The 15,847-nt window shown below is 37.6% G+C and overlaps 2 protein-coding genes across 3 annotated transcripts; one reads left to right on the forward strand and one right to left on the reverse strand.

Moving 5' to 3' along the window:
* Window positions 1-289: 289 nt before the first annotated feature.
* Window positions 290-4,998, reverse strand: LOC122345863 (chemokine-like receptor 1). Of its 2 annotated transcripts, none has more exons than XM_043240346.1 (2): window positions 4,672-4,998; window positions 290-3,548 (listed from the first exon to the last, which is right to left on the reverse strand). In XM_043240346.1, the coding sequence occupies exon 2, from the start codon at window positions 3,536-3,538 to the stop codon at window positions 2,558-2,560; it is 981 nt and encodes a 326-aa protein (XP_043096281.1). In that variant the 5' UTR covers window positions 3,539-3,548; window positions 4,672-4,998; the 3' UTR covers window positions 290-2,557. The 2 variants fall into 2 exon arrangements, with proteins under 2 accessions (XP_043096281.1, XP_043096280.1); XM_043240345.1 differs by lacking the exon at window positions 4,672-4,998 and adding an exon at window positions 4,389-4,652.
* A 7,022-nt stretch (window positions 4,999-12,020) lies between these two features.
* ficd (FIC domain protein adenylyltransferase) lies at window positions 12,021-15,067 on the forward strand. Its single transcript, XM_043239230.1, has 3 exons — window positions 12,021-12,120; window positions 12,613-12,942; window positions 13,952-15,067. The coding sequence occupies exons 2-3, from the start codon at window positions 12,672-12,674 to the stop codon at window positions 15,028-15,030; spliced, it is 1,350 nt and encodes a 449-aa protein (XP_043095165.1). The 5' UTR covers window positions 12,021-12,120; window positions 12,613-12,671; the 3' UTR covers window positions 15,031-15,067.
* The last annotated feature ends 780 nt before the right edge of the window (window positions 15,068-15,847 follow it).

Raw genomic sequence — 15,847 nt, forward strand, 5'->3', positions numbered from 1 at the left:
TTATACACAGAAAGCTGCACCAAACTAATTCAGAAAAAGGAAAATAAACAATAAACCAACTCCATATTTGGACTATATTTGTTGTATTCACACCAGGAATGTATAGTTCTCTTGCTTTGGTTCAAACCAAATATGTTTTTTGTTTGTTTCACATTGACCTTTTTGTAAGTGAACCAGAAAATGTAAACAAAACCATGCATGAACTAAAGGTTATTGTTGGGTCTGGATGCCCCTTTAAAGTTCTTTACCGCCGAAGTCACTCTTTTTAAAATAAAGACACGACAATTTGTTCAATTTAAGAGCTTGCAAGTGGCGTCTTCAGTTGCAAGCGAGAGCAAAACCGTCCAGTCTGCCTTGGTTTGCACCTGAAAGACCCACCAGAAAACCTCCTTTTTATTGTGAAAAGATAAGAAAACACACCATGTTACAAAGTGGAGCATCATATGATCATAGCGTGACTCGTCCAAGGTTGAGTTCTGAGATTAAGACTGTCTTCCCAAAACTTGTGAGAAAGCGGCTTTGGTACGCGATGAGCGGGAACCGAGTCCAAGATATGAGAGAACAAGCAATCCTTGAAGACATGCACACCCATCTGCTCTGGAAATTTCCATCATGCAGTCACTTAATGTCAACATTAAATCATAGAAAATCATAGAAAATCATGTTTCATCTAACAATTATCGATTCGGACCTACTAGAGTTTGTTTGACCCAAACCATGACCACCTCTTCAGCTGGGTCTCGGTACAGTTGTTTAGTTACGCAACATAATCAATGATGTACATCCGAATAAATGAGACAGAGGGAAGTTCACATCTGAAGAGCATTAAAAAATGGACTGGAATGCAGTCAAGTCAGTCTTCTTGTTTGAGCTGCCCGGAGGCATTGCAAATATGGCTACTGAGTACACAAACTTTCCTTGAAGGAATTTATTTTACCTCAAATATAAAAACTTTACAGCTGAGGGGATGAATGAATCTCTAAACTGTTAGTTTTACTAATAGGAGTTCCAAACTGGGTGGGAATAATCTTACAAAATACTCAGGGGTCTTATTTATAAATGTTATGTTTTGGGCATATAGTAAAAGTGCTTAGAGTCACATCAGAGTCTGGGCAGGCTTTTACAGAGTTTTACAGGTTTTTAAAAGAATAATGCATAAAGAATAATCTACCTGCACTTCGATAATAGAGACAACTCTGTAATCCAGCCCACCTGAAAAAAAAAATTATGTAAAAGCAGGATGAAACCTTGGGTGGAGCAAACATCCTATTCCTGTGGATGGTATGTAAGTAATTCATATTAACAAAAAGCGGAACTTGCGACCACCCTTTTTGCCTATTGTGACATAAATCTTGAGCGGGAAAGTAAAAAATAAAGGTCAGCATGAATATAAGTTTGCAGACAGTTGTTGATTAAACTCATCTGGCCATTGCATATTCTCTCTTTCTCGTTTGAGTCTAGTGATCTCAGAATAAGAACTGTACATGACATTCTTCTTAATGTAACAAGTGTTATGTTGATCTAATTAATGCTGTGTATAGTTTTTTGGGAATTACAGAAATGTGATTAGTGTGTTATGTGTATGCCTTCTGAACAGTGGACGTGAAGGACTATAATGCGATAGCTTACCCAAGTACTGAGGAGCTAAACCATTAAGGGCTTCATAAGTAATAAGTAAGATTTGAAATGTTTATATAAAGTTTAATACATGAAGGCAGTGCAATAGAGATAAGATGTGCAATGCTGATAGAAGCGGGCTAATGTGGTCATACTTCCTGGTTGTAATGTTTGTAAAAATACATGCATTTGTAATATAGGCTATTCATTACATTGCAGCCATACATAGACTATATAATATACTTGCATATTCTTAAATGTATAATAAACAAAACTGTATAAAACTTTACAGTATTATAAAAAAAATGCAAAAATAATATGAAACAATCAACAAACAAACAGCAAATAATCCTCTACAAGGTTAATATTCATATATTGATACACAGTACATAGTGGGTTAGTGTTTATGTATCAATGCTTATTCTAGCAGTAAGTGTATGCGATGTAGTGTATCAACAAAATCCCCATTCAACTAGAAAGCTAGCATTAAGTTTGGATTAGTAATTTTAAAAAATGGCCCACTTGTGTGTTTTAATACAGAAATTACTGCCATGCATTTTCTTTAGAATTGCTACACCAGTCTTTAATTCCTATGTACAATTGACAGGGCATCATTTCCTATGCCTGGGTCATTCATCCATCCCTTCACTTAGTATATTTACTAGGCATGTTCCACTTGATCTGCAGTATCCTCTCATGGTATTTTAATGTAATGCACTGGTCATTCTGTGCAGCCTCTCTTCGAGTTGAATGCATCTGCAGACTTGAAATGGATGTGTCAGACAAAGGAGACCTTCAAAAAATGCAGTGATGGGGGTCTTCCAGGAATATGATTGAGAATTCTTACTCTAGAGTCATGGGGGTTCAGGGGTCCTGTTCAACTTTACAAAACTCCTTCACAAAACTCCACACAGACAGGCCTGGCTCACCTGGGACTTGATCAGGACAACATTGTCATCCCCTGATAAACCCCCCTTCGGCACTGACCTGGGTCATGTGCCATCCACTCCATTTTAATACTGCATCCCAATAACAAATAGATGACTGGGCTGGTAAAAGAGTGGGCTGTGGCCAGCGCAGTAGCTGCTGGAAGTCCGTATGTCAACATAGTTTGACTCAGGCTGTTGCTAAGAGTGGCTTGAAGCAAGGTTAAGAAGATCTGAGGGCCCCAGAACACAAAGAAGGCAATCTTGATAGCGCAGATGATCTGTGCTTGCTTCTTGCATACTTTACACGTTCTATGAGCTGATATCAAACAGCTAAGAAACATTATCAAAGCTGGCACAAGAAGCCCAAAGAGAAATCTCATGATAACAACCACTTTCAGCCTTGTAATGCCATCTGGAGTTGTTTTCAACTTATCCATGTCATAGTCATCAATGCACTGAGAAGATCGGATCTCTCTGGAAAACAGCGAAGGACATGCCAAAACTGCTGCAATGCTCCAGGACAATGAAATCAGAATAATGTAACAATTCTTGCAATTTTTGGACAAATCCTTTTTTGAAAAAGCAGAGCTAATGCTCCAGAGACTGAGCATGGCTGCTGTGGAGAACATACTGCCGTAGGTGATATAGGATGACAGCTTGCAGGTTGCTTGTCCGTATTCCCATATGAAGTTATTGTAAACATAGAGAAACTGCAAAACAATAAATGCACTGGACACTAAGTGCGTTACAGCCAATGCCATAATCCAAATGGCAACCGTCTGAGATTTCCTGTTTTTCAGGCAACTGTTGACAATGACAATGAAGTTGAGGGTGACACCGAGGATCAGGACAAGAGAATATGTAACTAAGTACATCATCCGGATCTCATGTTGGTTCGGATTGGTTATGTTTTCTGATACATTTGATAGTTGTATGCTTTGAAGTTCTGTGATTATAGCATCATAGTCCAGGGTACTGTTTTCAACGGACATTTTGTAAAGCCTGAAACAAAAATAAATGGAATAGCATTATTAATTTACTGTGAATAATATGTTGTCTAGAAAGGGATGTGTTCTGCTCATTTTGTTTTGTTGTGACCACACAATAATAGTTCTGAAAATATATATATGCACATAAATGTACATTATTATGCACATATACCGTCATGCTACATAACATACCCCTTCTACCATACTGATACATTATTATTCTTAAAAGAACAGTGCAGAAATTGTCATTATGAACCTTTTTATTGAAAAAGTTGTGGAAAAGCTATGTGATGTTTCTTAAAACGGCTTTGCGACTAACAGAAAAATAAACAACAGGCTTAGGGAAGGAATTACAAGTTTTTTTTATTTTCTGAGTGCACTGTCCCTTTAAGGAGGGAAAAAAAGTTTCTTTTTCCAAGCAAGGCACCCGCAAAAGCATGGAATAAGATCGTGTGCCAAACTAAACTGAAGCTTAAACCACTAATATTAGAGATTTCTAATGTTACAGTCAATAACATCTACCACTATCATCAGTTTAAAAACACATTTACGCTCTTTTCATTATAATCAGTGCAAAACATTATTGGTAAGGCAAATTCTGTAGTTTGAAAACTGTACCAACCGAGATATCACAGGTAAAAAAAAAAGAAACAAAGCAAAACATTTTCCGAATTAAAGGAAAGAATTTCCAATCACTGCATGTTTTTTTTTTCTTTATTTTTCTGTACACTTTTGCACACCCAATTTACATTTTAAAATTGCATCTACAAAAACGTTATAGAATTTTCATTATAATCCCTTATTTAAATCAAATTATCGGCTGCATAGGCTATTTTCTGCAAAATCCTCTTACCTTTGGAAGCAAAACGACAGAGTGAAGAAAACCAGTGTCTTTCTGCGAGAACTGCGTACTGAATGTGAAAGTAAATCACGTGGCGTTCAATCTGTGCGTTCGTTTTTTAATGCCCCTATCTGACAATGTTTTAGCAAGATCAAGAGATAACTGCATGTACATATACAAAGATTAAGCCACGCGATAACACCACAAGCACATTTAATTTATTAAAACATCATAATAGCTTCACTTGTTTACATTTCAAGATCACTTGCATGTAAATGATATGTACGAGAACTACCTTAACACCGTGTCCTAACCAGACGAGAAGTCATACGATTCCAGCGTCCTTCAGTTCGTCTTCACGCCTGACGCGATAGATGCTGTGGTCTTTATCTATGCTTGTCTCGGCCGCGTCGTCGCAGAACAGAATTTTTCGCTGCTTTTGACAAAGCCTCTGATTAACATGGAAAATCTATTTTTATCTAGTGCACCTCGGCGTCGCGTCGGGTTACGCTGTAAAGCCGAACAGCGACATAAACCATCTGCAAAAAATTCTTTTTGCAAAGATTAGCGGGCGTCTCGTTAGTCGCGGGACTGTGTCTCTGCAACCATCGTAGTGGCAACAGCCAATCGCGTTAATCAGTTCTGTTATTAATGACATCGTTACTTTAAAAAAAAAAAAAAAAACATAGAGAAACTGCAAAACAATAAATGCACTGGAGTGCATTTATTTACAATATGTTTGTGCACTGGTAAAAAAGTTTTACCAGCCTCAGCCTGCGAATATTAAGATGCAATAAACAGTAAAACTCTTTGCACTACAAAATGGGGGGAAACGCAGGTAATATGGTAAGACGCAACAGTTTGCAATGACAAGCAGCAAAACAGGTAACACTTTAGAATAATAGTCGGTTCTTAACAAGTAATTACGCAGAAGTAAAGGGCAGTGCTGCACTTAAAGGAATAGTTCCTCCAAAAATTTTGATTCTGTCATCATTTAGCTATTCTTACCCTCAAGTAGCTAGTTCCAATCCTTTATAAATTCAAACCTGCGTATGAATGGAAGTCAGTGGAGACAAAAGTGCAGTGTGAGCATACCTCCAATCACAACTTGCTCAAAAGAATAAGAAACTGCTTTTATGTTGTGCGCAAGTGACTAGATGATGTGGAGGTTTAACACGTAGTTGTGATCTGAAAAAATGCACCAAAGCGAAAATGTTTAGACTGTACTGCAAAATGTAAGAATCATATTTCTTCCTAAAATGCAACAGACAGACTTGTCGCTAATATCCATTTTCTGCAAGTAATGCGACAAGAGGGGTGCAGATCAGTGGCAGAAGCTGATTTTGTTGAGTGCAACGTGTTCCTGGATCAACATTTTTAATGACCCGGCAACAAAATTGTGATTAACTAATACGATTTGAAGAACCAGTTTATAGTTTTTGTGAAGTTTAGGCTTACAATCAGTGTTTGGTGCTTGTACATCAGCGTCATTCATCTGACATTTCCTCTGATTTTAGACATTGGTCATGGGTACGGTTAGGTTTAGGTATAGAAATGTGTATAAAGGTTAGGTATAGAAATGTGGTCAAAATTGGATTGAAATTTTGTTCCAGGGTTGCCAAAATATGTTGACATAGAACTCAACAATATCAGGATGTGCCAGATCCATTTGCAAGGCTTTATTTAGAATATTGAAACAGAGTCTAAGTACAAGATCCAAGGTCGGAAACAAATAAGGCAGAGGCCGTCCCAGGGACGGTAAAGGTGGACCCTTTCATTTTTCACCATGTCATGTATCACTGAATCTATAGACGTTAAGTTAACAATTTCAACTGGAATGTTTCATCATGTTTAATTTATTTGACATATAATTTTATACTGTAGCGTCTGGGGCGTCACGCACGCTTACTATTTTTGAGGTGGCACGACTAAAGGAAGAAATTTCCAAAAAAAATTACACATACTTAAATTACAAATACAAATACAATAAAGAAACTCGTTTTTCAAAAGGTTTATTTAACAGGTAGCCTACACTTTTATTCAACATCTTTGAGGTTTGATCAACATTAATGAGACGGACAGGTATTTATTAGGCTGCTATCCCTTTAAAATTTGATTGACCCCTTTGATTTGAAATATTTCCAAACGCGTTAACTAGCCTATCAAATGATGTGTAAGCAAAAGAAGCAAAGTGGCCTCATAGTTTAAACGATTAACTGCGTATGACATATTTATACTTACGGACAAAAATGTGTCATGCCATAAAATATTTTTAATACGACTGACTTTGTATTTAATGTGAATTTAATTTAAAAAAAAAAGATTGTAAGCTACTAATTATAACACCTTCACTGTACAGAAACAGAGCAAAGATAAATTACACTTAAGTCGAGTTTAGGCAGTTTCAATAACAGCCAGGAAACTCATATTTCAGTTTGGCAGCTATAGTTAACAGGAAAAACTGCGCATTGCACCTAGAAGATTTTGGTGAGATACTAAATTTGTGGGGCTTGTTGTTGCGCTAAGTATAATACATAGCTGTGATATTGCAATATTTTGTGTTTTTGTTAGGCTGTCATATCGGTTATTGTGGTTGTGTACTATTGGCTTTGCTGTTGCCTTTGGTTGCCTTACTGAGTTATTTATTTGATCATGTCGCTCATGGGAGTTTTTGAGTAAGTTCTGGACAGTTTTTAAGGGACATGTGAGTACGCATGCTGAGAGCTGTTTTCCCTGTGAGAGGAACAAGGACTGACATTGTTTGGGCTGTTGGCGAGAGTGAACTTCGACCACTTTCAATGTCATAAGTTATATATTTAATTTATGACATCACTGGATATTTACCAGTGAATACTACAAGTAAGACAGTCAAGCACAGTCAAGGTTGCGGGATTGATTTGCAGCGAATGCAGTGGGATAAATGCCGTGTAAATCTCTTTGGATACAAATACGTAAATGCGCAATGGCTGGATCAGTGATGATTTGAAAACAGGTCTATAAAAAAATATTTCAGAATATAGTAACATAGTCATACCATCCAGCCCTACTTTACATTATTTTACTGGATAACATTGTTATTTTGAGTATTTTCAAATACAGTAACTTGAAAATGTTACTTCGACTGTGTTAAAGGAATTTAACCTCATGGAATTTCACATAAACGAAGGAATAGTTCAGTGCTGGTAGTTAAAGTTGTTGGCTCCCATTGACTTCGCAGGGGGAAAAATATATTTTTATATGACAAGCTTTTTAAAAAATATCTTATGTTCAACATAAGAAAAAAACATACAGGTTTTGCAAGTTTATGGTTTTAAATGTACTACAACATTTTTTCTCCAGCCTCTCCTCTACTGAGCACAGTTAAAGTACAATCGTCTGCAGGCTATTCTATGCAATAAAAGAATTTTCTATTCAGATACTGCAACAATATGCTATAGGTGTCGAAAACCACTTAGTCTTTCATGTGTGAAAAAAAAGACAAGAACAAACATGTTCCAGGTCACAACAGATAAAAAAGAATGACAGGGAAAAAACATGCATTATGTTTTCTGTGAACAGCTCATATCAGTGTAAGGGTAAATATTCAAAGCCAGTGAATTCATTAAACCTGAAATTGTTTTTGTTAAGTTTTGTTAAAGAAAATTACAAAATCAAGCATTTAAAACAAAATAAAATCTCGTTTCTTAATGGGCCATTGAAGCAGGTGACTTCCAAGTGCACTATGGGAGATGGAAAGAGATAACTCGTAACTCATAATCGTTCAAGGCAAGAAGAATTCAGGTGTTTTTGGATCGTATTTCTGTTTTTATTAATACACTCTCCACAGGAATGATTCCTTAAAGAGATACTCCACCCAAAAAATTTAATTTAGTTGTAATGCTATCCCATGCTGTCTTTCTAGTATACTGGATCTCCTATGCTGAAGCCAACCTGGTCTCATGGCATAAACGTACCTTGGTGTACTTTTTAGTGAGACACGAAATATGTACAAGAAGGACGTATCACTGTATCATTTCTCTTCAAAAAGAAATTAACATTAGAGGCAGTAAAAGTCTGACACCTTTTTATTCATTTTCACGCAATATCGTGTGACTTCAAAACAATACTAATATGCTGGGAGATATGAACGTCATCCAACTTCATATATATGGGTTTTCAAAGATGGTAGGTTTGTTTGGTAGCTCACGGAGTACAGAGAGTCAACTTACTGCTCAAAGAAAAAATAACATTCTTGTCTTTCAGCAATCGTGGTTCAGAGTAAAGAAAGACAGCCAGGTGTATGAGCCAGGATTCTGTCTAAAGTTAAACAGTTACACCTGTGCCAAAGCTTACAATCATAACTTATAAAACCTGTTTTTCAGGACTGCTTCTGACATTTGTCACATGTTTAAAATCACATTAAAATCACAACAGCTCATAAACAAGTAAAAATGCTGCTGATAAATGCCTTGCTACTTTTATTTCACTTTTTTTCCATACATTTTATGAATAGACAAACATGTCATTACAGACACGAAAAGCGTGTATTTGCTCTGTAATAGTCCTTATGCCCCAGTGTGCTGAATGTTTGTCATTGTTAACTCACTCAACCATTTTCAGTCACTCTTCATTGCCAACACAAATGTGGATACCTCACAAAGAAATAGCGTGATATAAAAACTCTCAAAGGATATTGCCTGTGTCGGCAGTGAATCTAATATCTGATGGGCAATTCTTATATTTTATTTAATTTCATTCTATCAGCATACAAGAAAAGTCTAACTCAAGAGGAAAAGAAAAGGCCACAAGTTTATGGTTTATCCATACGTAGAATCTGTGCTCTGCATTTGATCCATCCAAGTGCTCACACACAGGAGTTTGTAGTGAGACACACACACACACACACACACACACACGTTTTGTTTCCATGTTTTATGGAGATTTTCCATAGGCGTAATGGTTTTTATACTCTACAGACTGACTGTGTTATTGTCCTACACCAACCATACACCTAAACCTACCCCTTACAGGAAACTATTGGCAGTTTTAGATTTTAAAATGTTTTATCCTGGATGTTTTATAAGCTTGTTTCCATATGGGGAATTTGAAATACACACATTTGAAATAAGGGTACTACTAATACTATAATTAAAATTTGGATGCTAAATGAATGAATGAAAGGTCACCATTTTCTCACAAATATAAACACAATCTCAAAACAATACACCAACTTGCACAAACATCTAACTTCCAAATCAGACTTTGGTCTCAGATGCCACGCAAACCTGCCACCGCTCCACTAGTCCACTACCCAGAGAACCCAAGTGAGATCGATTCAAAGCACTGTTACTAAAACCTCCTTTTGGGAAACAGAAATAATCCTTTACTAGTAAATGTCTGTTACAGTATGCAGCATAAATAGAAAGGTGCAGATATACTGACCTATATGCGGAAAGATACATTATTAAAGAAGTATTTCTGGCTTTTGGATGCTGCGTAAGTTAATGGGTGAAAGGTTATTTTCATTTCTTAACTTTCTCTATTTTGTCCTGAAGCACACAATTCCAGAAAACCGTTTAGCAGCTCTGATTCTGGAAGTGGCACACAAACAGAAATAAAGTTTGCCATTGGGTCAAGCATACCTGAAACAACCTTAGACTTGTTAGTGCAGTTAATATAACACCGTGCCCTCAAGATAGAATGGCAGATAAAAGTACGGATAGATAGAACTTGTTTGCTCAGGCTGGCAGGTCCAGACAAGTTGAATGTGAGATTCCACAGTGAGAGCATAATTTTAAGAATCAAATTACCATATTATCTATGATACCCTAGAATCACTATATTATCTATGATAAACTATGTAGAATCCATATTTTTCTGTGATGAGTTAATAAATTAAGAAATACCGTTACTGGCACCACGCATCAGTACAGAAACAAAAACATTTTTTTTATTTAATAGATAGTAGTGAGTGAATTATGAAATCAGAGAAAACACAGTTTTCATATTCCTTTCTCTCTGTGACCTCCACTATAGACAAATATCCAACGTGTCTGCATTTCCATGGTAACCCCCTCGCCTCATCCATCACTAAAAGCTTAGATTGTGTGCTCTTATGAACTGTACAAAACATACTCATTCAAGCTGATCTCACACACACACACACACACCAGTTTATGAATAATTATGGAAGTGGATGTGTGGGAAAGGTTTTGAATTTGTTCATGTTTAAAGTGATGGGTTTGTTGTTATAATGTGCAATGTAACACAAGCAATAATGTATGATGCCCTGAAATCCCCTAAGCCTAAGGCAAGAATGTTAGTGTAGAAAAAAACAATAACATCAACTACAATAAGTATTCGAGATTTCCCATTGCTGCCCTGAGGCTTATTGCTTTATAGAGGCATCAGGCACTGCTCTCATTATAAGATGTGATTCATACGCTTTAATCTCATGACTGAGATTATTTCCAGTGTAATTTTAGTGAAAACATGATTGTAGCATCTCTAAGATGCCTCTCTATAGGTTGCTTTATGCAGATATGCATCAAAGTCTGTAGAGGACATGATTTGTATTCCATGTTCAAAGTGAATGGAGTCTATCTCTCTCCTCTTGGTGTGAATGTGTTTAAGATCTGGGCAGCTTTAGGATGGAAATAGAGTCATAAATCACTCTGGACTGTTTTTGGCTCCTTGACCACAACACAACCCACACACACACACACACACACACACACACACACACACACACACACACAAGTGTGCAGAAAGTGAAACACTCCTCATAAATAAAGCAAAACATGACTATAGTAACTTTTACAGAAGTATTGATGAGACGGCACCACGAATTACACTAGAATAAATGATTAGTTTAAAGTTACTGTATCAATTTATACTTGCTTTATATGTTAAAGGCATCATTCAACCTCACTTGGACAAAATTCACATCTGTAGCTGTAGGCAGGAATTGACCAATTCCTAAGGTCTTGTTTGAAATGCGATCTTCCTAGTAAAGGCCGTTTCTTCTTCTGTTTTGAAGGAACCTTAGATGATTGCGAGCATATGTCCATTTCGTTTATTACTGAAGCAATACTGACCCCTAGTGTTTGTAGTTCCAAAACCACAGTGTGACTTCTAAATAAAATAAAAAAATATTATAAGAAAATGTATCTACAGCGACGACAAAATGTTTTTCAATAATTCTACGAATTATATAATATACATACACAAATAATATATAAAAATAACAAATAACAGAATAACATTGATCTACAGCAATGACAATAAAAAAATAAAATAAAAAAAGCCCTGGCTCCCTATTCTTTGTTCGAGTGGACTATGTTAATTCTCACGCTTTAGCCCCACAATTTTTGGCTGATAATTTAACCCCACACATTCCGAAGCGTGATCCTTTTTTCAGTGTAATTTTATTTTATTTTAGGGCCTATTCTTATTCTTCTTATTATTATATACGTAAATAAATATACGTTCTACAAGCTAAAATAATAACTGACAAAATGCTTGGAAGACAGCGTCTGGTCCAATCATGTAGTTCTACGATCTGAAAAATATGTTGCTGCTCGAGGGTGTGTAGCAAACATCCGACCAATCACGAAGCACATACGAAATAAAATCCACCAATCCGCGCCATCCTTACAAGTAGGCCATTTCCGTTTGGCGGAAGTTGACGTTGCTAACGTCAGTGAAAACATTACTGATCATATCCAGTATTTATAGCGGGAATAAAACGTCATTAACCGCTAAGGTGTGTATGAAACTTTGCATCTTGTTTTAATGAAGTGCGTGTTTTGCCGCTGGTTTTAGGGTTTGGTTAACATTTTTCTGTAGAGATGTATGAATAGTGTCATGACTTATCATGAAGTGCTGTAGTCATGGAATGTCTTTCATAAGCTGGACGAATATCTTGTTATACAATATTACAAATAGTTATCTATTTTGTTAAATATCACAATATAAATAAAACAAAAAACCAATAGAAATGCTTAAATGTCAGTATGTTTCAACTATTTCTCAAATACAGGTTTAGGGTGGTTTCAGAGATGTCGACTATGTTTGAACCATAAGTAAATCTTCAGACTATGGAAGAAACATTAGACATGGCTGTAAATGTGCTTACAGATGACTTCATTTTAAGAGCATACTGTCAGACTCCCAGCTCACATCGCACTGGAGGAAAAATGACAGCAAACCTGACTTGATATGTTATTGCTTGACCTTATTCCTAAATTTCACGCAGGCTTTCGGATAGTTTCTTGCCAGCATGTTGGGCATGTGTCCTGTGGGGTCGCGTGATTGATGGCGGCTCTGGCAGTTTTCCGTCACGCCTGCAGCGGCCCTCTTCTCTGGGGCTGGGGACCTGTTCTGTTCGGCCTGCTGGGGTCCGTATTCGTTCTGCTGCTGCCTTTAGCAGGGATAGAGGACCAATGCTGTGCCTCACTGAAGGGTCTCGCTCTTCTGCGCTGCCAGCTGTGGGGGGGTGTCCAGCGGCCTGTGGTGCACACCACCAGCCTGACTGTCCCTTTCACTGCATTAGACCTCCTGCCACAGAAAGTCAAGCCCAGTAAAGGTACAGTATAGCTGAAGGTGTTGCTGAGTGGCTTGATGTGGCTTTAATTAATATGGAGTATTTACTTTGCCAAGTAAATTTCTGCATGCATGCTATTCTAAATTAAGTCAGACTTCATAATCTTATTCTCCTGGGACCCAGATATAGACTTTTGTCTGTAGATTACATTATATTTTAGCAAATGTTTCTGAGACCGTACATCCCACATGGATGTATGGATGGATGGAACTTTATTGGAGTTTTAAAGCAGAATATGGTCTTTTTGAGACATGAATCGGTCTCACACTGTAGTGGACACCAGGACATACATCATGATTATCAGGCATTTTAAGGATATATACAATTAATAGGGGAAAAAACTCACTATCAGTATTTCTGTGATTCTATGTGAAAATGTAGAAAAAGTGTCATTATTCTAATTATTTGTATTATTTTGCATGCACAAAAACAATGTAATATGCAAATTAGAGACAATTAATAGATTCATTGATTATAATAAGAATAGAAAAAATGTCAAATAAAATTGTATATGATGTATGAATTTATATATACATGAATTAGATAAAATTATATAATTTTTGGTTGAAATTTAATTTGACATTTCCAGCTAATTTTATTTCACTGAAAACAATTTTGAATCAATTTTCTTAACAATAACACTTCTGAAAATGCTCTTATTTTTACAGTTCAGGCAATTCTCAATGAATCAAGTTCCTCCTTCTCATTTTTCTTGTTGAATTTTCTGTTTTAACTTTGTTACATTTGTTTCAAACCTTTTATTAGTCTCATTCATCTCTGTGGACACAATTAAAATGATTGCACTTGTGTCTTCTTAAAAACAGTTAGACGCTCATTATGGTCAAGTTGTGTACTGTCTCGTATATTTAGATTAAACGGATAAAAGTTTGCAAAATAACTGAAACCTACTTTGAAGTGTTGAGTCTATCGATTATGCGTCTCTTAGCTGGAATGTCATACTGTGAAGCGCTGACCATCTGTTTGTTTACAGAGACTCAACTAGAGGCAAAAGCGGCTCTCCAGCAGGCTTTGGAGATGAAGAAAAATGGCAAGAGGGAGAAAGCTCATAAGCTGCTCATCCACGCGCTCAACATGAACCCAGAGTTTGTGGAGGCACTTACTGAATTAGGAACCATACTGGAGGAGGAAAAAGACGTGGTCCAGGCAGACCACCTTTACACCAAGGCCCTGGCCATCTCACCCTGCAACGAGAAGGCTCTGGTGAGCAGGGACCGCACGCTTCCTCTAGTAGAGGAGATAGATCAGCGCCACTTCGGAATCATCGATGGAAAGGTACGGCGTCTCATGTCCATACCCAAAGGCAACTCTGCTCTGCGGCGGGTCATGGAGGAGACCTACTACCATCACATTTACCACACCGTGGCTATCGAAGGCAACACGCTCACTCTGTCCGAGATTCGCCACATCATCGAAACCAGATATGCCGTTCCAGGAAAGAGCCTTCAAGAACAGAACGAGGCAATCGGCGTTGACGTGGCCATGAAGTACATCAACACCACCCTTCTGTCCCGCGCCGGAGCCATCACCGTAAACGACATCCTAGAGATACACCGACGTGTCCTAGGCTACGCCGATCCCGTGGAAGCGGGCCGATTCCGTGCCAGCCAGGTGTTTGTGGGCCATCACATCCCCCCGCACCCGCAGGACTTAGACAGGCACATGCACGAGTTGGCGCAGTGGCTGAACTCCGAGGAAGCGCTGCATCTCCACCCGGTCGAGTTCGCAGCTCTCGCGCACTATAAACTGGTTTACGTGCATCCGTTCGTGGATGGGAACGGACGGACGTCTCGCCTGCTCATGAATTTAATTCTGATGCAAGCTAGTTTTCCGCCAATCACCATTCGGAAGGAGCAGAGGGCGGAGTATTACGCCGCCCTGGACACTGCCAACGAGGGCGACGTGAGGCCCTTCATTCGCTTTATTGCGAAATGCACAGAGATCACGCTTGATACGCTGCTGATAGCCACAAGTGAGCATGCAGTGGGGCTGCCCGGGGCTAGTCATCCCGCTTGTCCTGACTGTAAACACACCATACCTGTGCATAGCTGATAAGATGCGGAAGTGTGTTTCCGCCACTAAATAAAAAAGGTTATTGCAACTTTTGCAACTCAGAACTGCACGATACAAACTCGCAATTCTGCCTTTTTTCAGAATTCAAATCTGAATTGTGTGCAAATCGAAGAAATAAACTAACAACTGCGAGAATAAAGTCAGAATTCTGAGAACTATTTTTTTTCTCTTAATGTTGGACTTTATAAATTGTAATTGTGAGTTTATAGAACGCAATTCTGACTTTTTTCACGCAATTACGACTTTGTCTTTTTAGCTCTTAATTATTCGTTTACAATTCGAAGAGGAAGAAAAAAAGAATTGTAAGATAAAAAGTTGCAATAACATTTTTTTTTTACTTTTTATTCGTTAGTGGAAACAGGCTTCCATAGATAGATAGACGTGGAAAAAGATTGCATGTGGCGTAAGTGAAGTGCCATACCTCTAGCATTGGACCTACATTGATAAACTTTTGACTCATTTCAAGTTTGTGCATTTATTGTGTAGCTTTTTTTCGTTACAAATCCTTCGAAATAGCCACATTTTAGCCTCTACTTTGTTGGTTTGTAAAATTGAAATGAATGAACAGCATAAGGTCAGATCTACAACAGCTACATCATTCTGCGGGTGAATTAATTAGAATGTCGCATAAATGAACTGCTGTCTCTTGGGAACAATATTTATAAAAATACTTTTGTGGTATTTCTATACTTGGGACTGCTAGTCTCATAATGCAGGTTTGAGTTAATCTAATGAAGTTCGCTTGGAAAAAGGACATAAAACTGCAGTTCTTTAGTGATTTACTAGCTGATGTGTT

Source organism: Puntigrus tetrazona, chromosome 5, assembly GCF_018831695.1.
Source record: "Puntigrus tetrazona isolate hp1 chromosome 5, ASM1883169v1, whole genome shotgun sequence".
Taxonomy (NCBI): domain Eukaryota; kingdom Metazoa; phylum Chordata; class Actinopteri; order Cypriniformes; family Cyprinidae; genus Puntigrus; species Puntigrus tetrazona.